The 23,283-nt window shown below is 36.5% G+C and overlaps 1 protein-coding gene, 1 long non-coding RNA gene and 1 pseudogene across 4 annotated transcripts; 2 read left to right on the forward strand and 1 right to left on the reverse strand.

Moving 5' to 3' along the window:
• Positions 1-220: 220 nt before the first annotated feature.
• On the forward strand, positions 221-2,614 carry LOC113350114. Of its 3 annotated transcripts, XR_003360627.1 has the most exons (6): positions 221-1,343; positions 1,480-1,809; positions 1,917-2,068; positions 2,158-2,220; positions 2,294-2,471; positions 2,560-2,614. It is a non-coding gene; the product is annotated as an uncharacterized LOC113350114 (long non-coding RNA). The 3 variants fall into 3 exon arrangements; XR_003360628.1 differs by having other exon boundaries at positions 2,139-2,471; XR_003360629.1 differs by having other exon boundaries at positions 2,143-2,471.
• Positions 2,615-8,982: 6,368 nt separating this feature from the next.
• Positions 8,983-9,082, reverse strand: LOC113354643 (annotated as a pseudogene).
• Positions 9,083-19,208: 10,126 nt separating this feature from the next.
• LOC113350115 (protein FANTASTIC FOUR 2-like) lies at positions 19,209-20,778 on the forward strand. Its single transcript, XM_026594198.1, has one exon. It carries the CDS (start codon positions 19,610-19,612, stop codon positions 20,531-20,533), a length of 924 nt encoding a protein of 307 aa, XP_026449983.1. The 5' UTR covers positions 19,209-19,609; the 3' UTR covers positions 20,534-20,778.
• Positions 20,779-23,283: the final 2,505 nt, after the last annotated feature.

Raw genomic sequence — 23,283 nt, forward strand, 5'->3', positions numbered from 1 at the left:
TACTTATCGATTTTGATGATGTATCATGCTAAGTTTGAAGTCAGAACCCTCTCAGAGCTTCTTGGTTCATAGTTTGTATGTTGTTATACCACATTTGAAGTTCGAATCGACACTAAGCTTCATACTCATCAATTTCGATGATGTATCATGCTACTAATGTGAACTAAAGCTACTTCATGACCTGTATGACTAGTCGAAATTACTTCATGACCTATGTAACTAGTCGAAATTCAAACCGGAAGCACAAAGAGAAAGCACAAAAGCACAAAGAAACACACCAATTATCAAATTCACTTCTTAGTTTTCAGCTTCATTCTTATATATTTTTTGGATTTTTTTATATCAGAATGTCGATAACAATGTCCTAAATTTATTAATATTTTTTTTAGATTTTTATGCATATCGAAAGTTGATAATTAAACCGAATACACGAGTTTAAACTAGCACAAAGAGAAACACACAAGTTTCTCAATCCGTATGAGCATCTTAAAATTAATCTACACCGTCCCATAATTTATGCAATCCGTATGACCTCCTTATCTACGGTCCAGAGTATTCTTGAGTTATCTAAACTAAAGAAGGGAGAGAAAACCTCTACTCATTCTCCGCCTCTTACCTGCGTCTCTCTCTACAAACCCTAATTGCTCCTCTTTCCCCACTCTAAACTTTCATCTTCTAAGGCTAAATCACTCTCAGAAAATCCAATTTCATAACCCTAAATCTCCAGTTTCTTACTCAATTCATTCTAAATTTCTTACCCCCAAAACCGTTTTCTGAAACTCTAATCGACCCTGAATCTCAATTTAAAGATTTAAAATACAGCTTCTAGCCGGAAAAAATGAAGAAAAACCTAGTGGTGCGGTGAATCTAGATATTAAATCTTTGTCATTAACGTCTCATTCTTCTTCGATTTCTTCACTTAAATGAAATCTAGGATGTGCTTGTTCGATTTAGAGAGACCTCTGAGGCCAAGTCAAGATAGAAACAACAGATGTACGAAGTTTGCTTTGCCGAGAAGACTAGGTCGAAGAAATGAAGCTTTTGTTGCTGAATTAATGGATAAGTGGGAGAATGAAGGTGGGGATTGAACTTACAGAGATGGGTTCACTGGATTTTAGGGGTTTGATAAGATTGAACTGATGAGAAATCAAGATATGATGGTGGTGGTTATTATGATGAAGAAATTAGGATATTGGTGAAATTCAAATTGCAGATGAGGAATTGAAGCACAAGCTTGGAAGAATCTCGAACCTGATTTTGAGTTGGTGTTGCTGGTTAGATGGAATGGTTGATGTTGGGACTTTGTTTGAATCCGAAGAAATGTTGGTGCTGATGAATATCGGGTAATTTTCAGTAACTTCACCTTTTCGTTGTTGATTTCTTGTACAAAAACCATGGATTTTACATGGTTTATGCGTTTGGATCGATTGTTGTTAATTGATAATTTATTTTTTTTTGAATTTCAATTGTATGTTGTAGATCTTTGTGAAGGATGTCGTGGAAGGAATACACAGGGTTTTTATATGAATTTGATAGTGGTGATTTTGATTGCTACACAGGAAGTTTAAGATTGAAATATCGGGTTGCAGTTGAGGTGGAGGTTGCAGAGGTATAGCTGAAGTTGAAATTGCATTAGATGGTGATGTCTGAGGTTGAGTAACTGGTGATGCTATCAGGAAGAATCAGATAAGAATTAATTGTGTTGCTGCTGCTGAAGTTCATTGAAATGGGTTAGATGAATGTTAGGTTTTACGGGTTTGAAAACTCATGTTGCAGCACTGACACAGAGAACTAGAGATGATGAATTTTGTACGTCGCAAACTTAACTACTTACTCATATATGTTGTATGACAATTGCTCTTCATTGACAAGTTGTTGAACCTGTTTTGATAATCTTTGTTCAATCTTTGATACAGCTGGTTCTATGATGTTCCATAAACAACAAAGAGGACCTAGAGTTCGACTTCCAAAGCCTCCGTCGCTTTCCACGTAAAGACCTGCCTGCAAGATGAGTTACAGAGATAACTCTCACTCTCAATTCAATGTTGACAAACATCAACCTCAACTAGTAAGAATTCGGCACACCTGATAGTTCCTTCTCTTGCACCTAAATCGATCTTTACGATAATAATATATAGATAGTTCTTATATTACCAGAAGGTGAACCTGCCAGTACTAAGGATTGACTCATTGCGGCGTTACTTGAAACACTTCAACATTGTGAGTATTACCTTTATCAGTCTTTCTGATTGTACAAGCTTAGATTCTGCTGATCCGAAAAGAACAATTTTAGCAAGATGGGAACTTATCTTAGAGAAGCAAGGTCAAGGAAAGCTGGTTTGGTACTCGACGCTTTGGATCGGCTACAAGGGGAAGAACAAAAGAAACGGCTGGAGAAGTTAATGCCCAGGACCATGACAGTTAGGGAGTGGGAAGAGTTTGTGAAACATGTAGACTCTATTGAATTCAGAGTAAGTAATTTCTATTATATAGAATGCCTATATATTTGTATTAAAAACTTTAAAGTCTGTCAAATGATTTTTTTACTTTTCTATTCAGGTCAGAAGAATAAAAATGCAAGAAAATCGTTCAAAACACACCACCCCACATACCATAAGTCGAGAAGGTTACGCCCGATTGGAGGTGAAATTGGTATGTTCTACAGTCTTGATATTCACCATGTGAAAGCTATTGCATCGTTAAAAATATAATTGTTTGAAGTTCTCTACAAAGTTTTATCTTAGAAATATTATGAGATAATACCATGTTGTTATGCTATTCTTGATGACTCATGTATTGATACATTTATTTGGCAGCAAGTTGTTAAGCTGGTACAAGGAGGACGAGGTGGTTGCAGAGGCTGAAATTGCTGAAACAGATCCAAGTAAGCAGATACATGGAAAACCAATCGGTCTTGGAGCCTACACTGTATGTGTGAAGGTTTCTTATGTGGATGATGCTCTTGTCTACCAAGCTACTTCAGAAGTCAGAACTGTTCATGATGTTGTTTCAAATTTTATCACATGGCCCAAAGATAGAATAATCTACCAATAGACTTCTTAATCTTTTGTGATCTTTTTGGAGACTTAACTTTTGGTAACAAACATATCACTGCCACTTTTTTTGTATTTTTTGTGTATATCACATTGGTATGTGAATGCTTTAATTCTGGGTTTGGTTTAATTTGAATGAGTCTTTCAGTTTAATCCAATTGTTTATTTACATTTCAGTTTAATCTAGTTGTTTCTTTACATTTCACAAATAGTAGTGACAAAAGTGAAATATATATTCTGAAATATGGGTTTGATCTTATTCACAAGTATTGTAAAATAGTTTATTTACAATCATAACTATGTGTTGTCCAAGATAGTCCAACTACACATAGTATAGTTGTATCAAGGTACTTCTACAATGCTAACAAGTGTACTAACTGTAATATTCACAATACTAATAAGTGTTGTGTTAAAATTTCTACGATATGCTACTTATGTTGTCCACGATTATTCTACAATACAAGCAACAGTTGTGTTAGGTTATCAAAAAAAATCGAAAGAGAATCACAACATTGACAAACTATTGTCGAACCATGAATCACATCACCCTTTACAACACTTGCCAACCATTGTAGAAAAACTTGGACTTTCTACAATACCCCCGTTCCAAAATGCATGAAATGGAGTTGTCGTAGGGGTACTACAACGCTTATCTTGTGTCGTCAATGATGATTTTTCACGTAGTGATAGAACACAAAGACTATAATAAACTGATTGAAACCTCAATACAAAAAATTAAGGAAAATAATAGAGACATGAAAAATATCCTCAAAAGACTAGAAAATGAACTTAGGATTTGGAACAAAAATGAATTTGGTAACATTTTTAGAAACATTACAGATATTCTGAGTGAAATAGAAAGTAAAAAGCCATATAGCCTTGAAACTAGAACCAGAATAGATAACCTGCAAGATGAACTGAATTCTTGGTATGTTATAGAAAATATACTGGGGAAGACATGTTAAAGAAGAATGGATCAAAGAGAATTACCATAATACACAATTTTTCACCAGAATGCTTCAGAAAGAAAAGGAGTTAATAGTATCCATTTCCTTAGAGATAGTAGTGGCCTCTGGATTGAAGGTCAACAAGATATATCTAAGATAATCACAGATCACTTTAAGGAAATTATGAAGACCAATGATAGAACTATTGACCCTATTTTTAGAAAAGTTATAGGCTCAAAAATTAATTCTAGTGAAAATAGTAGACTAAGTGATATCCCTGATGAACTAGAAATAAAAAAGCCCTTTTCTCTATGAATTCTTGGGGGGGCACCAGGCCTTGATGGATTCCCTCTTGGGTTCTACCAAACCCACTGGAATATCTTGAAAAATGACTTAATAGAATGGGCTCATAACATATTTAGAACAAAAATACTTCAGCAAAATGAAAACCATACGTTTATTACCTTAATACCAAAAAATAAAACCCCAAAAACCCCTAGTGACTTTAGACCCATTAGCTAAAGTAATGCCTTGTATAAAATAGTTGCAAATATTATTGCTAATAGACTAAAACCATACTTAGATAAGATAATTTCGCAAAATCAGTCTGCGTTTACACCAAAAAGACAAATAACATGTAATATAGTAGTAGCGCATGGGATTTAACATACAATGGAAACTTGTAAGAGGAAAAATGGATACATGGCCTTGAAACTAGACCTGTCTAAAGCTTTTGACAGGTTGGAATGGAACTTTATAATAGCTATGTTAAAATATCTAGGTTTTTCTGATGATTTATGTGACCTTGTTTTTAGTTGCATTTCTTCCGTTACATATGTTATACTTGTTAATGGTAGTCCAGGAGATACTTTTCAACTTACTAGAGGTATCATACAAGGAGATCCGCTCTCCCCATCTCTCTTACTAGAGGTATCAGACAGTGAGATCCACTCTCCCCATCTCTCTTTATAATTTTTATGGAAGTACTTTCGAAATTACTAATGCATGCTGAATCAAATGGTAATATCTCTGGTGTTAAAGTTACAAAAGATTGTCCTCATGTTTCTCATTTGTTCTTTGCTGATGATGCTTTTTTGTTTACTAATGCTATTATAATACAAGATATAAACCTTCTTGATGTTTTAAATATTTTTAGTGATTCTTCGGGGCAGGTAGTTAACCTCCAGAAATCAGGCATTTATTTTAGTAAAAAGGTTCAAAATAAGGAGTAAAGCTAGAAACCCTCTTGTCTCTCATTTGTTCTAGCTAGAATCCTGAAAGTAAATAGAATTTCTTAAACTGATACCTATCTAGGTAAACCTCTGTTCTTTAATAGGAGTAAATCTTTCAACTACCAATGTTTGCTAGATAGAGTTTACAATAAAGTGCAAGGCTGGAAGGCCAAATTCCTCTCCCAAGCTGGTAGAGCCACCCTCATTAGATCTGTTACTAGTGTAATGCCTATGTATCAGATGATGTGCTTCTCTCTCCCAAAAAAGACCTTAGAAGAATTAATGCTTAACAAATAGACTTTTTATGGCAGAAAAACAAAAATAATAAAGGAATTTACATTAAATCATGGGACTCAGTCACAATTTGTATGGAGAAAGGTGGGTTAGGACTAAAAAACCCTCATAAGTTCAACTTAGCTTTGCTAACTAGATTAGCTTGGAGGCTTATAAAAAACCCAGGGAATTGTGGAGTATTATTTTAAAATACAAATACTTTCCTAAAACACACCCTTTAGATTATAAGAAGAAAACCAATAAATCATGGGTTTGGACCAGTATTAGCAAAGGATTGGACATCATTAAAGAGAATCATGGTTGGGAAATAGGAAATGGGAAAAATATCAATTTATGGAAGGACAAGTGGTTACCAGATGGTGATAGACACATTTTTGGGTCTGATATAATCTCAATTGTATATATTGTTAGTGCTCGATTTTGTATTTATTTTGGCTTTTTATGTCTTTGTAGGTGTTTTTGGAAAAATAAGATTTTGCGGCGAAATTGGCTAGAAAAGTGTTTTCTGCGTTCATGGGAGGACATTTGCTATTCAGACCCTCACTTTGGATAAGGGGTAACCTAATTACTAAGGGGCATCCCATTTCCAGACAGCTGCTAATCGCACCTCTACTCTGGATAGGGGGCGATCATCTTCTACATTTGAATTATAAGTTTTGGCGGGAAAGTAGGTGCAGTTTCTGGCAGATTTAGGGTTCCTGATTTGGAGGAGTTTGAGGTCGATTAAACCTCTGATTTTCATAGGATAGACTCCTTATGGGTCTAGGAATCTGATATGGGTGTTGAAATCGATTAGACTGGGCTCAATCGACGGATTTTTATCACAACAGAAAATATGGAAAGTCACGTGTGTGACCTGTTTTAGGGAATTTTAGAGAGATTAAAGTGTTGTAAACCTTCCCAAAGATTTGTATCTATCTAAGGAAGAGTTTAGAATAAAAAGGAAAGCTCAGAAACGCGTAGAAATTCTAAAACAAGAAATTGCCGCAACTTTGTTGTGAAGAGAGAAGAAGATATTTTGGAAGATTTGGGAGAGATTTAATCGGTATTTTTGATATAAATAGATTGTTTGGGTCATATAGAAGGGGTGTCGAGAGTTTGGGGACCTGAGGAAAGCCAGAGAAGAAGAAATCAGAGTTTTATCAAACTTTGTTTCTGCTGCTGCTGCTGCTGAAGAGGAAGAACACGAAGAACATTGACGCACAAGAAACTGTCGCAGAAAACTGTCGTTATTCAACAGCAGAAGATAACTGCTTTACACCTTTCACTCTTTTAATCAACTTTTGAGCAACAAACATGTATTTTGAGCAAGTGATTAATATGAGGAGCTAAACCCCATTGCTGAGGCGATAGAGGAAGCTATTTTTCCAACAAAAAGTGGTATATTCTTATTTATTTATTTATCGCAATTATTTTTATGATTGTTTTGCCTTGAGTGAAAATTGTTTGAATGATTCTTGTTAAGCAATTGTTATTTCTTTTGATAGAGCATGCTTGGACCTAGGTTTTTGATGTTTTATGCTTCGGATTTACACTTGTTAGTTTGAGAATCTACTTGTTGCAATAGTTTAGAATCAAATTGAACGAAAAAATTGCATGAATATAAATATTGGATTAAATCACTTTGAATTTGGAAAATAGTGGAATCTTAGCCTTAGTGTTCTTTTAATATTGATATCAACTTTGATTGAGTTTGCTATAATTTTTAGTGAGTTTTCTATTTTAATATTAGAATTTAAGTCTAATTAATATCCTTCACAAGTCTGAGAATCGAACCACTTTTACCACTATCTACAAATCACATCAATTTTTGGCGCCGCCGACGGGGACATGTTTTTTGAGTTTTAGATTTTTTTATTTTTTTATTTTTTATTTTATTTTTTTTGTTGTTTTTGTCCTTTTTTTATGTTTTTGGGTATTTATCTTGTGTTTACAGGTTCTGGATCATAAAGAAAATTGAGCCAAAGAGTTTAGTGATTTCATAAAGACTTGGAGCTAAAGATTAAAGCAAAAAGAACAGAAAAGAAGACAATTTTATTTTAGACAATTTTAGTTTAGGGTTTGTCTATTTTCTTTTAGAAAAAAAAAATTGTATTAGGGTTTATTATTTTTGTAATTTTTCTTTACTTTTTTTGAACTTTGGGACATTATTTTATTATTACCCTACGGAAGGGTACTTTAAATATAAACTGTTTGCAGAGAAGGAGGACAATTACGATATTGTCTCTGCACCTTGGGTTCGTACACTAGACATCGGAGTCAGTGGCCCGAGTCGTCTACAACCGATTCATCCCCCGTCTGGAACTGGAGGTAAGATTCTAAATACTCGCGAATCTCCTGTCAGGGAGTTACTGGACTCATTCGTATGCATATATGTTGAGGACTGAATACAGACATTTATTTTTCTAGTAAAGGGAAAGGCCTGGCCATACAAGATAAGAGTTCGGATTTCATCACCGTTCTCTTCTTTCCCGCTTTAGGAACACGTAACCTACGCGAACCTAAGCCTAAAATTTTGACTAGAACGAGACCGATAGGGTAACGATCTTAACAGGAAAGTCATTCGAAAAATATTGGTTACTCTTTCAAGCATACTTCGAAGTTCTTGACGGTTTCTGTAAGTTGAATGCGTGATTGCACCGCCTTGTAATACCGGTGAGGCCTTGGGTATCAAAGCTCCACCGAGCTTCCCTCGCCTCTATTCAACTTACGTTAACTCAGATTGATTCCAGAGGGGTTTGCTAAAATTGTAACGAATTCCCGTTCGAAGGATTAGAAGATGGTCTAGAAACAATCTAAGTGGATCCATCATGCTTTTTGTTTGCTAGAAATCAATAGGTTTGATTTGTTTGAGTCGGCCTTGATCTGTGTTTTCTTACCCTTCCAATTTAGAAAATTCTATTGTATGCCTGAACGTAAAAGAGACGCACTAGGTAGATTTGTTAAAGAGAAACCTAGTAGTTCGAAGCGTCTTGATTACCTTAATCTAGAGAATCCGACTTTTGAAGAGTCTGTTTTTGAACGTCCTTTGACTGAGGAGAGAATCCCTGTTGCTCCGATAGCGCCAGAAATGGAAACTTTGAAAGCTTTGTTTAATACAACTAAGACTACTCGTCCTTCGTGTATTAAGTTAGCTGAAACGGAGGCACCCTATGAACTGAAACCTGGGACCTTACAGATGCTCCCAATCTTTTTAGGGAAAGAAAATGAAAACCCTTATTACCATGTTAAGGATTTTGAGGAAATTTGTAGTACTCTTTGAGGAAATTTGTAGTACTCTAAGAATTAAAGGCTTAGATGATGATGCTTTGAAACTTAGGTTATTCCCATTTTCCCTGAAAGATAAGGCCAAGTCGTGGATATATAGTTTGGACTCTGAGTCAATTGAGACATATGAACAACTTACATCTGCCTTTTTCAATAAGTTTTTTCCTAGGCACAAAACATCGTCTATTAGGACGCAAATATGCACATTTTTACAACAAGAGGGAGAATATTTATATAGGTATTTGGAAAGGTTCAATGATTTATTATCCCAGTGTCCTCATCATGGTTTAGAAAAACTTAGGCTACTTCAGATCCTTTATGAGGGTTTAGATTATTCCACAACGACCATGGTTGAGTCTCTATGCAGTGGTGGATTTGAAAACCAAACTGTTGATGCGGCGATGGAATTTTTTAATGAAATCGCCAAAAAAACCCAGCAATGGGAAAATAGTAAGGCACCCCAGAAAATAATTCTTTTAAGTAGAGGAAACGTTAATAGGGTAGAAGGAGGCTATGAAACAGATGCCAAAATTGTTGTTATAGCAAAAAGGTTAGAAGCCTTAAAAGTGGGCCAGACTAGTGATAGAGTGGAGCCTTTTTGGGAAGGCCAGAATATTGAAGAGAAAGCCAATGCTCTTTATAATAACACTAGATTTGATAACCGTCAAAAGATTGACCCATATTCAGAAACCTATAATCCTGGTTGGATAAACCATCCAAACCTTTCGTGGTCTAAGGGCCAAAGTCAAGGTCAGTTTAGTAATTCTAATGCTCCCCTAGGTTTTGGCTATACTAAGAATCCTTCAGGATTAGCTCAGTTTCAGAATCAGTCAGATAAGAAAATCCTAAGTTTAGAGGAATCTCTCGCCTTGTTAACTCAGCAAACTGCAAAATTTCAGTTATCCGTAGAACAGAGTCTACAAGCTAGTAACAGGATAGGACAAGAAAATAGTCAGGCTATTTCCGAGTTAAAAACCCAGGTTGGTCTGATAAGTGAGTCTTTGAGAGAAAAAGGTAAGTTTCCTAGTCAAACACAACCCAACCCTAGAGGAGTTCATGAATTAGGTGCAAAACCATCGAATCAATTGAATGCTGTTAGAACCCTTAGAAGTGGTAGAGTTGTAGATAATAAGGTAACCATGCCCGATAGTGAAAATACTGTAGTTCACCCCTCAGGATCTCACCTCTCAGGACCAGTAGATGAAGAGACTGATAAAGTTTCTGATGATGTGAATTCGATTCCTGAAAGGTCTGATTTTATGCCTAGAGCCCCATTTTCTCAGCTATTAGTACCAACAAAGAAGGAATCGAACTTTAATGACATAGTGGAGGTTTTTAAGCAAGTTACCATAAACCTTCCCATATTAGATGCAATTAGGCAAATTCCTGATTATGCCAAGTTCCTTAAGGATATGTGTACGCGAAAGCGAAAACTTAGCGTCCATAAGAAAGCCTTTTTAGCTAGTCAGGTAAGTTCAATCATTCAGAACACCACAAATCCAAAGTACAAAGACCCAGGTTGTGCTACCATTGCTTTCACAATAGGTAACTTCCGGGTAGAAAAAGATTTACTTGACTTAGGAGCCAGTGTGAACTTACTTCCATTCCATGTATACTTACAGCTAGGACTTGGTGAAATGAAACCTACTCAGATGACACTGCAGTTAGCTGATAGGTCTGTTAAAAACCCTCGAGGTGTTATCGAGGATGTTCTTATTCAGTTCGATAAGTTTATTTATCCAGTGGATTTCGTGGTCCTAGATACCCAACCTGTCCCTGACCCAGAGAACCAGATACCTGTGATTTTAGGTCGCCCATTTTTAGCTACGTCTAATGCGATCAATAACTGTCGAAATGGTGCGATGAGTTTATCTTTTGGTAATATGACTATGGAGATGAACATTTTTAATGTCAGTAAGCAACCTCATGAGCTAGATGACACATGTGTTGAGAGGTGAACATGATAGAAGCCTTAGTTCAGGAGTCATTACCAAACATTTGTCTGAAGACCCATTAGAAAGTTGTCTATCCCATTTTGGTTTAGATTTTGACGACGATAGCACTATTGAACAGGTGAATGCTCTATTAGATTCTACCCCTGTTAGACACTGATAGATGGAAAGCTAGGTTCGAACCGTTACCAGTTTCTGAGACTACCCTAATTCCTTCTTTAGAAGAGCCCCCAAAGTTGGACCTTAAACCACTACCCGATACTCTAAAGTATGTGTTTTTAGGCCCATCTGAGACTTTACCTGTGATTGTAGCTTCCGATTTGGATAGTGATCAGGAAAGTAGGCTAGTAAATGTACTTCAAGACAATAAGGAAGCTTTAGGGTGGACTATAGACATTAAGGGTATAAGTCCTACTGTGTGTATGCATCAGATTCATTTAGAGGAAGACTCCAAACCTTCTAGGGAGATGCAACGTCGACTGAACCCTAACATGAAAGAGGTAGTTCGAAAAGAGGTGCTTAAGTTGTTAGATGCGGGTATTATTTACCCAATTTCAGACAGTAAGTGGGTCAGCCCTGTTCAGGTTGTCCCCAAGAAATCAGGTATCACTGTAGTCCAGAATGATAATAATGAATTAATCCCAACCCGAGTGACCACGGGATGGCGTGTGTGTATTGACTATAGGAAATTGAACAAGGTCACAAGGAAGGATCACTTTCCCCTTCCTTTTATCGACCAAATGCTAGAGCGATTAGCTGGACATAGTCACTATTGCTTCTTAGATGGCTACTCCGGTTATAATCAGATCGTTATTGCCCCAGAAGACCAAGAGAAAACCACTTTTACCTGTCCCTTTGGTACCTTTGCGTATAGACGCATGCCTTTCGGGCTATGTAATGCCCCTGCAACTTTTCAGCGTTGTATGATGCATATTTTCTGATATGGTAGAACGGTTCTTAGAGGTCTTTATGGATGATTTTTCAGTGTTTGGTTCATCTTTCGATGAGTGCTTGCATCATTTGACATTAGTGTTGACTAGGTGTAAGGAAAAAAATTAGTGCTTAATTGGGAAAAATGCCATTTCATGGTTAAATCAGGAATTGTGTTAGGGCACATCGTCTCTTCAAAGGGTATAGAGGTAGACAAAGCCAAAGTTGACCTTATTAAGACTTTACAGGTCCCAAAAACCGTAAAAGATATTAGGTCATTCCTAGGGCATGCAGGTTTTTACCGTCGATTCATTAAGGATTTTAGCTTGATTTCTAGACCTCTTTGCAATTTGCTTGCAAAGATGTTAAGTTTGTCTTTGATGATGCTTGTTTAGAGGCTTTTAGAAGCTTAAAACTTTACTCACTACTGCCCCATAGTCCAGGCACCTAACTGGAACCTACCCTTTGAATTATGTGTGATGCTTCAGATTATGCTATAGGCGTTGTTAGGTCAGCGAGAAAACAAATTACTCCATGTGATTTATATGCTAGCAAAACTCTGAATGATGCCCAAATGAACTACAACTACCGAGAAGGAATTTAGCCATCGTGTTTGCCTTGGATAAGTTTAGGTCCTACCTATTAGGTTCTAAGATCGTAATCTATACTGATCATGCTGCTTTGAAATACCTTTCTAAGAAGGATACCAAACCTAGATTGATTAGATGGATCCTTTGTTACAGAATTTTCCAGACATTAGAGACAAAAGGGTGCAGAAAATGTAGTAGCAGACCACTTGTCTAGGCTAGTTGTTAGTTCCCCTAGTATTCCCTTCCTATAAGGGATATTTCCTGATGAACAATTGTTCTCTGTTTCCCAATCACCTTGGTATGCAAATATAGTGAATTATCTTGTTACTGGTCGAACCTCAACATTGGGGTAAGCAAGATCGTTCTAGGTTTTTAGCCGAGGTTAAGCATTTCTTTTGGGACGATCCTTATCTGTTTAAGTATTGTCCGGACCAGATTATTAGGAGATGTGTATCTGAGAGTGACCAGTCTAGTATTATCTCCTTTTGTCATGAACATGCATGTGGGGGTCATTTTAGTGCTAAGAAGACTGCTGCTAAGATTTTGCAGTGTGGATTTTACTGGCCTTCGTTGTTTAAAGATTCCCATAGTCATTGTGTTTCTTGTGAGCGTTGCCAGAAGTTAGGAACCATTTCCCGTAGAAATATGATGCCTTTGAACCCTATTTTAGTGATTGAGGTCTTTGATGTGTGGGGCATTGATTTTATGGGTCCATTTCCTATTTCGTTTGGTTATCTTTACATACTTGTCGCTGTAGACTATGTGTCTAAGTGGGTTGAGGCGGTTCCGTGTAAAACGAATGACCACAGGGTCGTAGTCCAGTTTTTGAAAGAGAATATACTTACACGTTTTGGTACGCCGCGAGCTATAATTAGTGATGGAGGTTCACACTTTTGTAATAGACCGTTTGCTCTTTTAATGAAACAATACGGTATTACCCATAAAGTAGCAACCCCATATCACCCTCAGACTAGTGGTCAGGTAGAGGTTTCCAATAGGGAAATTAAACGTATTCTAGAGAAAACAGTTAATCCAAACAGGAAAGACTGGTCGTCGAGGCTTACTGATGCCTTATGGGCTTACCGTACTGCGTTTAAGACACCCATTGGAATGTCACCTTATCGTTTAGTGTTTGGAAAGGCATGTCACCTGCCTGTTGAGTTAGAGCATCGAGCCTATTGGGCTATTAAGAACTTAAACTTTTCACTTGACAAGGCAGGAGCTCAAAGAAATATCCAGCTCAATGAGTTGGACGAGATTCGTAGAGATGCATACGATAGTGCTAAGGAGTATAAGAACAAAATGAAACTTGTGCATGATAGGAATATTTTACGAAAGTCATTTTCTCCAGGTCAAAAAGTTCTTCTGTATGACACTCGTTTGCATCTATTCCCCGGGAAGTTGCGCTCTCGGTGGACCGGTCCTTTTGTGGTCCGTACTGTTTTTCCTCATGGCGCTGTTGAGATTGAGACACCAGATGGTAGTAGTTCTTCGAAGGTTAACGGTCAGCGATTGAAGCCCTTTTTAGAGCCTTTTCCTACAGGTGATGTTGAGGAGGTCCCTCTGGAGGACCCTGTTTACCTTGATTGACCATCGAGGCGATTTTGTATGTTGTATATATTTTTGTAGGTTTTTGGTTACACTTCACCCAGGTACTATCTTTCCGACTTCTCTCTTTACTATTTCCTCATGTTACTTATATTTTTGGTACTGTTCTTTGATTAGAAACATTGAGGACAATGTTAGATTTAAGTTTGGGGGTGGGGTAGAACTTTTTGTTACCTTTTCGTTGCAATAAATAAACTCCAGAGCCTAGAAATTTATCCCTATTAAGGATGGCACTAACCAATCTAAGTGGATGGAAGCATTTTGGTTGTAGGAGTTGAGGAACCAATCTGACTAGATGGCAACATCTAAAGAGTCTATTCATAAAAGCACAGAGCTCAGGTGTTAGAAATAACATGATAGTTTCACCATATCTCGTTGAGTCCTTTTCACTTCTGTTTTTATTTTGTTTTGTTTTTAAACTATGTTTCTCTAAGTGATTAGGTGGGGCTCACGATTCAAGTTGTTACCAATGCTAGGGTGAATTAGAGTGATTGAGATACAAAAAAAAAAAAAAAAAAAAAAAAGAGACCAGACCATCAGACCAACTGGAATAAATTCAATAAAGTCGACCACTGGAACCCTTGTATATGCCAGTTGTGTTGACCTAGAGTTAGGATTATCAATCACTGGTTCCCTTGTATATGCCAGTGTGTTGATATTAGTCAGACTAGTATCTCAGTCCATTAGGATAGGTTCATTTTGGCGGAGGCCTTCAGACAGATATGAGAAACACCGTTCACCTAGTAAACATCAAAACCATCTATGTTTTTCTATATCCATCTTCTTGATCTATCCATGTGATTAGTTTTGACTCCGGATATTGATGTCCATAGTGCGACTATCTGAGTAGAGCTCTGTCACTTCATATGAATTTTAGTATGCTTGAGTGCAAACTCGTGTACAACAATTGGAATTTCGCATCAGGGTACTTCCTCCTGTAGTCAATAAGTATGCCAACCAAGGAGATTCTTTAGTGCCTTCCAAGGTTCTGTGTAGATAGCTAGGGTCTGGAGTATAAAGGTTTTGTGGGTATACCTCTGGTAAGCCCTCCGGAGACAACACTCCGCCACTAGGGACACCTAGGGGTTTAAAGGCTTATTGCATACGCTAAATGCAATCGACGATGCCTGCGACAGTGAGTTAGGATTTTATTTCTATTTTATTTTTGCTCGAGGACTAGCAAATAATAGGTTTGGGGGTATTTGATAGACACATTTTTGTGTCCGATTGTCTCGATTCTATATATTGTTAGGGCTCATTTTGTATTATTTGTGTTTTATTTGTAGGTGTTTTTGGAAAATAACATTTTTGGAAATTGGCTCGAAAAGTTGTCGGAAAGGGAGGACATTTGCTATTCGGACTCTCACTTTGGATAAGGGGTAACCTAATTACTAAGGGGCATCCCATTTCCAGGCAGCTGCTAATCGCACCCCTACTCTGGATAAGGGGCAACCATCTTCAACATTTGAAAAAGTTTTGGCGGGAAATAGGTGCAGTTTTGGCAGATTAGGGTTCTGATTTGGAGGAGTTTGAGGTCGATTAAACCTCTGATTTTCATAGGATAGACTCCTTATGGGTCTAGGAATCTGATATGGGTGTTAAATCGATTAGACTGGGCTCAATCGACGGATTTTTATCACAACAGAAAATATGGAAAGTCACGTGTGTGACCTGTTTTAGGGAATTTTAGAGAGATTAAAGTGTTGTAAACCTTCCCAAAGATTTGTATCTATCTAAGGAAGAGTTTAGAATAAAAAGGAAAGCTCAGAAACGCGTAGAAATTCTAAAACAAGAAATTGCCGCAACTTTTCCGTGAAGAGAGGAAAAGAGATTTTGGAAGATTTGGGAGAGATTTAATCGGTATTTTTGATATAAATAGATTGTTTGGGTCATATAGAAGGGGTGTCGAGAGTTTGGGGACTTGAGGAAATCCAGAGAAGAAGAAATCAGAGTTTTATCAAACTCTGTTTTTGCTGCTGCTGCTGCAGAAGAGGAAGAACACGAAGAACATTGACGCACAAGCAATTGTCACAGAAAACTGTCGTTATTCAACATCAGGAGATAAATGCTTTACACCTTTCACTCTTTTAATCAAATTTTGAGCAACAAACATGTATTTTGAGCAAGTGATTAATATGAGGAGCTAAACCCCATTGCTGAGGCGATAGAGGAAGATATTTTTCCAACAAAAAGTGGTATATTCTTATTTATTTATTTATCACAATTATTTTTATGATTGTTTTGCCTTGAGTGAAAATTGTTTGAATGATTCTTGTTAAGCAGTTGTTATTTCTTTTGATAGATCATGCTTGGACCTAGGTTTTTGATGTTCTATGCTTCGGATTTACACTTGTTATTTTGAGAATCTACTTGTTGCAATAGTTTAGAATCAAATTGAACGAAAAAATTGCATGAATATAAATATTGGATTAAATCACTTTGAATTTGGAAAATAGTGGAATCTTAGCCTTAGTGTTCTTTTAATATTGATATCAACTTTGATTGAGTTTGCTATAATTTTTAGTGAGTTTTCTATTTTAATATTAGAATAAGTCTAACTAATATCCTTCACAAGTCTGAGAATCGAACCACTTTTACCACTATCTACAAATCACATCAGATGGTAAATGCCCAATCCCAAAAAATGGCTTCATAGTTGATAAAGACCAAAAGGTTGCTGAAATAATTGAGAAGAATGGCAGGTGGAATGTTAGCATGATTCATAGCATGTTTGATACAATGCCATCTCAGGAAATTATGAAATTAGAAACTACCAGTAGTGAAAATGGGAAAGATCGAATTAAATGGCTAGGAACTAAAGATGGTAATGTTTTGGTTAAATCTATATCTAACTTTCTTTGTGATAAAAACTTGAAAACTGAAAAAGTTAAATGGTTTGATATTTGGAATTTAAACGTTATGCTTAAGGTTCGGGTTTTTCTATGGAAAATCTTTTATGGATGCTTACCTGTAAGGGAGACTCTTAGTAGATATACGCCTATAGATATAAATTGTTCTCTATGCAATTGCATGGAATATGAAAATGTTAACCATATATTCACAGGTTGTATCTTTTCAGAAGCTATCTGGAGAGGTTTAAACCTAGAATCAATTTATTATAAAGCTGCTAATATTTCCTTTGATGATTGGTGTTTAGAATGGTTAAAAGATAAAAGTAACAGAAATTTGTATGCTTATATCCTTTGGTACATATGGAAGTATAGGTGTAGGGTTGTTTTTGATAATGTTAAACCCGATCCTCGGGATTCGATAAAATACATACAGAAAAATATATCTCAATACTTGAAAACAAATAGAAACCTAGAAAACTCCACTAAAATTAGGAAAATGTGTGATATTAATCATCTAAGCTGTTCATGTTCTAATGCAGTTGGTAATGACAGTAGTACTTACATTTATTTCGATGTTGCTTTTCAAAGAGTTCAGGCAGATATGCCATAGGTTTGATAATGCTAAATAAAGAGGGTAATGTTTCTGATTTTACAGGAAGAACTGGAACCTGCACAAGTGCAGAGGAAACTGAATCAAGAGCTTATAGGGAAGCAGTAAAATGGGCGAAGGATTGCGGCAAGGACAATATAAATTTTCTCAATGACAACACAAATGTCATTAAAAGAATGAAGGGAGATCTTTCTGCTGTCAACTTGAGATGCAACTCTATATTAACAAAAGCCTTAAACATCAACAGTTTTTTTGCTAAATCTTCCTTCTTTTTTATCAATCGGAAATGTAATACTAAGGCAGACAAATTAACTAAGTATTTGAACAAGTTTGATATTTCATTTGTAGATTCTAGGTTGTTAACTTTAGAGGTTAAAAATAGTTGGATCCAAAAGTTGTGGCTAAGTAACAATGTAAACAACAATGTTCCATTTTCTGCTTAGTTTTTAATATATTTTCCTTTATCAGAAAAAAAAAAAATAACTCGTTTTCAGGAAAAATGTTACTTTCACTTTTTCAACATGGCCTATTTTTAGACTAAAATGAAAAAGTGAAAATAACATTTTTCTAGAAACGGGGATTATTATTTTTTGAAAGTGAAATATAATGTGTTTGATGTTAGAATTGATGGTAATTTTTTTATTCAGTTTGTTCTAAGGAATTAACAGTAATTAAGTGAAGACAATGTGGAAATGTTATATACAATGTGAATGTAGCAGGAGAAGGTGGAGTCTCCAAGGTAGGCGGGAAGTCGTTGTGGATCATGACATTTACTTGTGAACTCTACTTTTAGTTACCCAAATCGAAAAAGAAGCCTTTGCTATTAAGAAAGATCATTTATAATACAGACACTAATTAATCGCCAACTAATTTCCTCTTTATAATTCTTTCTCCTTTTTGTTTGGACTGTGCTAAAACTTTGAAGCCGAGAAATCCAATCGTTAGAAAAAGATACTAGGGCTAGCATAAGCAAGGCTTGGTTTATATCTTTTCCCTTTTCCCCTATCATCTAAAATAACACAAACGTACTAAAAGAATGCAACAGAATAAGAATGGAGAAAAATGAAGAGAACCCACAAATATAAAAGCAAAGAAAAGAGCTCAGCAACTTTAAATTTCGCAGTAGGCGATGATGATGATGTCTGATCGCCCAATCAAGAGAACTTACATGCCCAAACGCAAAACAGTGATTTTCTTTATTGTTTGGCCCTATAAACATCAGAATCTTTACATGTAATATCCTTGTTTTTATAATCCCACTAACCAACCCAAGGGTTCTCATCCTCCCATTTACCAGAACCATATAACATCAATTTCGTTGGTTTGATTTCTAACTATAGCCATACCGTCATTCCATCTGTTTTCAAGAAATAGTGGATTTCTTTGAAAAAGTATACCCATTTGGATGGTAAGAAAGTAAATGACAGTATACTCTAAAACCTATAATAGTAGTAAATTAATTATTACCCTGCACTTTGTTATAGCTACAAACTTTAGAAATAACTTCGATTGATAGAATTTTTCCGGGTCATTTCATTGGTCGATTATGTGCTCTGAAGTTAGTGTCTGAGTCATTTCATGCTGGCTGATAAAGATCAAAATCCTTCACTCGTATAGAGACCACCGAGCGTCTAAACCACGAGACTGGCCTGGTCTGTCTGTACTCATGTTTTCTTCTCTGCTGTCTAGTTGTTTAGTTTGTTCTAGAGTTCTTTGTTGCAACACATTTTCATTTTTGGACTCGAACATAAATACAAACGGCAAACTAATCAATCAATTTTATTTATTTGATTTATTTTGGATATTTATACGTGATTAGATCCACCAATGAAAAAATGTTTGGCAAACATTTATCAGTCAATGTGGTTTAGATAGAATATAAGGTCTCAGGATACGTGGAATTTGAAATGATATACATATATGTGGAGTTGGGAGACATTCAATCTCTGTGCAGAATACACACATAGTCCCAGCAGCTCCTAGTCCTGAAACTTTTCTCATGTGGTGAAGTAAAAGTTGTCCACTCAATAAATAGTTCCTTTTGGGATGCTTTTAAGTGGACTATAAATACTCACTCATCTTCATTGCTTATCCCTCATGTTTTCTTCTCATCTTCAAATACTATTCTTTTTCTGGCTACCGAAACTCAACTCAAATTCCTTCTCTCAAACCCTGATTTTTTTTATGTTCTTTGGTCTTGATTTTTTTTAACACATTCTACACAAAAACCAATCTTCTTTTGTTCTCGTCTTACTTTTCCACCGTCACTAAAATATGTCGTCTGTAGTTTGTCAAAACTTCCAATCGTGCTTTGAGCCTCGCACCCTAGGTCTCCAAGTGTCCTCAAATCAACTCGCATTCTTATGTGACGTGAGGTCTCCTACAGTGTCAGAATCCCGTTTTAACACTGAGCAACCTCAGAAGTACTACAATCACGGCAACAACAACACGTACAAGCAGAAAACTACCAACTCGGATAGTTGGAGTTCAATCGAATCTATAACCAAAGTTGATGAAGTAGATGAAAAGAAAGAAAAGTCGACTTACATTCATCCCATGGTTAAGCGTTCATCATCGGCCCTTAGCGGGAAGAGCTTGGAACTATGCACTGAGACTTTAGGTTGTGAGACAGGTACGAATGTGGATGATGACAATGTAAGCTTCTCTACTTCTTCAATGTCATCAAACTCAGTTGAGAGTTGTAGGAGCCCTGCGAGGAAAACATCAAATTCTCAACAGTTTTCAATGCATGAGAAGGTAATAACTAGTCCTCGACGATCTTTCCCCCCTCCATTGACTTCAATCGGCAACAGTAGCGATTGTAATGTTCAATTTAGGCCCCACCGTGAAGGCGGCCGACTAGTTATCAAAGCCATCGCTGTTGCAACTTCGCCGACTTGTTTTCAAGCTGAAAGAGTAAATGGTCGTCTTAGACTTCTCCTAAAGGAACAAATATTCAACGAGGACCAAGAACATGAAGAAGAAGAAGAAGAAGATGAAAATGAAAATGATGGCGCTAAGGAAATAGATGAAGAAGAGATAAATAAGGACTCCATTGTAAACGAGGAGGCAGATGAGATTAAGGGAGATGTGATAAGTGAAATGGGAATTGGAAATCTGCATAGGCACAGAAGGTGCAAGGAAAGTGGAAACAAAGCAGAATTGGCAAAATGGGATCATTTTTGCGTGGCTACATAAGAAAGACAGTACGTCTAACTAGTTAGCTGGCATAGTACCACCATCCAGCCGTGCTGTATTTTTCTTTTCCACAAGTGAACTCTCATGACACTCAAATAACATGGTTAGTTTGTTAGTTAAGGCAGTTATTGACTAGTGCAGGCAAAAGTGTGCTAAAAACTGATTGTTGTTTCAACTTCTTGGTAATGAAAAATAATTGTAATATCAACTCATTTTTACAAAATCACAAATATTTTATTATCTCATATCTGCTTGGTCATTGCTTTTCTCACTTGTTCTTGGTAAGACGGCAACCAAATTCGGGAGCCAGACTTTTCAGTTATAAGTATACAAGTGATCAGCAATGTTCGTTGTTGTTGTTGTCTAACAGTTTAAACACGGAATCACTAAGTCAATTATGTAACTAGCTAAGCTAGAATAATTATATCGAAGGGTGTTGTTCATACTGATAGTAAAAGTTTGTGAAAAGTAAGTGTCGTGGGTGGTGCAAAAGGAAAGGCAAGTTGGGGCGTACGACAGAGTACGGTGATAGGGGTACTAGTGGTGGCTGAAGACTAGTCGTTGTCGGAAAGTTTTGTGGGTCGCACCATGAACATGCTCTTGATCCTGCCCCCATCTCTTTAATCTCCCTACTCAAACCTCATCACAATTTCATTTCATCAGCTGATGATAGACTTCCATGAGCATGACATTTTCGGCTCCCTTCACCTATCTTTTCAGAAGACCTGTTATATCACCGAGTTGCCCTTTTATAAAAAGGCATAATAAAACGTAAAAAACAATCATCATCGTCAGAGAACGAAAGATAGACGCATCCGCTCCTAACTATATAGGATTAAACTGCTATTAATCACAAGATTAAGAGATGGCCTCCTATTTAAACCTCCACCAGCAAATAACCTGGAGGGGTTAACAACAGTTGAGCAAGACGGCCTGTCGCATTTCAAGAATATTCTTGGGATGGGGGGTATTTCTTAAGTACTGGCTTATTAGATAATTAAGTGAGTGCTGCAGTTCATTCCAGCAGTAAGGCTTAGTGTAGTGGAGGAGGGAAGGCAGTGGTTGCACAGTGACGCCACGTCACGTTGAAGAAAGGTCTAAGTGTAGTGGTGGGGAGGTAATTAGGATATGGGCGAGGATTGTTTCCTCGTCCAAAATATATTATATATTTTTTTAAAGAGTTTTATAATTTTTAAACATCTTTATTATAAATTTTAATATATAAAGTGGGCTTATTTTTAGATTATGTTTATTTTAAAATTGAAAAGTATATGGAAGCCAGAATATCCTCCTGGCTTTTCACTTTTTTCCGACGAGGATTTATCCTTGCCTATATCGAAATCCCTTCTCATGTTCCCTGCTTTCAAGCCGAGAGAACGGGGATTTCAATTTCTTTTAGATTTAGCCACGGTTTTCCATCATTATCCTCCCCTTCGATCCCTCCACAACACTAAGCCTTATAAACGAGAAAGGTAAGGTTTGAACGTGGAGTTTGCGTGTCCACTCCTTCAAGTGTTGGGTTTCTCTTTATAAATTGTCAACATCCGTTCATGATTTCAAAATCTTACTTTAATAGATTACCTAAGCAAATCTCCTCCTTATCTTATCATCATGTTTGTAAATGAACAAAATCTTAAGACAACAAACGTTGTTTCTTCATGCTTGTGCCTTTCTTTCTTTTATTTCTTATGTGACATGCAGATTAGATCGATAATAAGTGCGTAAAAAGTACTGAAATAAACATCTTGTACGTATTGTTTCCATCAAACGTAAATTCCGTTGGCAAAAGCTTATATTCGCATCAAACTCGTTTCATAACATAGGCGCGTAAAAAGCGCAGGAAGACTGCCCAAGTAATTGTCACCAACAAAGCAAAAGAAAAATCACCAACTCTGTACCGTTGCCAGAAAACTTTGTTTCCAATACTTTTTGCAACCAATGGCTTTAACTTCTGCGAATTTTACCGTTGTTGGGAACCCATACTCGATTTTAATACCCTATTTGTAGAAAATTGTACCAACCTTACCTGGTAGTTACCCCACCTCACGAGTTGTGTAACTGTATCAAGTCCATCTAGCCAATAGCAAATTGGCAACGAAATTGGGCAGGAATACAGCACTTGTAACTGATCAAAATTGTACCCTAAAGGAGGATTCTATATGAACTGAAGGACATAAATGATGCATAAAGAGTGTACTCGTTTCGACCTCCCATAGGTTCATTTTACCATACATAGTAATTCTATCAAATTATACTAGATTGCAAAATTGCAAAAGTTTCTTGAGTATCATAGTGTACTCGCTTCGAAATCCTATAGGTTTCTTGTGCAGTAGTTTTTGATTCTCGGATAAAAAAAAGAAAACAACTTATATGCTCTGTTCATCCTAGGGGTGTATTTTTAGTTCTGGAGTTATATGTAGACTTCATCCACTTGGAGTTATGTGTTGTCAATTAAAGTATAGAAACATACAAAAAAAATTGATTCTCAGTTGAGTCAGATATCTGTAACATTTTGCAGCATAATTCAGAAACCCTAATAAGTAAAAGATAGAAAATAAGCCCCAGGTGCATTAGATTGTTGGTACTTGGTTTTTACAGCTACCATCAAAATGGTTTCTTGGTTGTAGCAGCGTTAGATCAAGTCTTATGGTAGAATCCATCTTTCACGCCACGTCAGCATTTGGAACTGTGGATGGAAGCGCAAGTATAATGGTGGAATAGTAGAAACGCTATTCTTAATGGAGCTAAAA

The sequence above is a fragment of the Papaver somniferum genome, chromosome 2 (assembly GCF_003573695.1).
Source record: "Papaver somniferum cultivar HN1 chromosome 2, ASM357369v1, whole genome shotgun sequence".
NCBI lineage: Eukaryota > Viridiplantae > Streptophyta > Magnoliopsida > Ranunculales > Papaveraceae > Papaver > Papaver somniferum.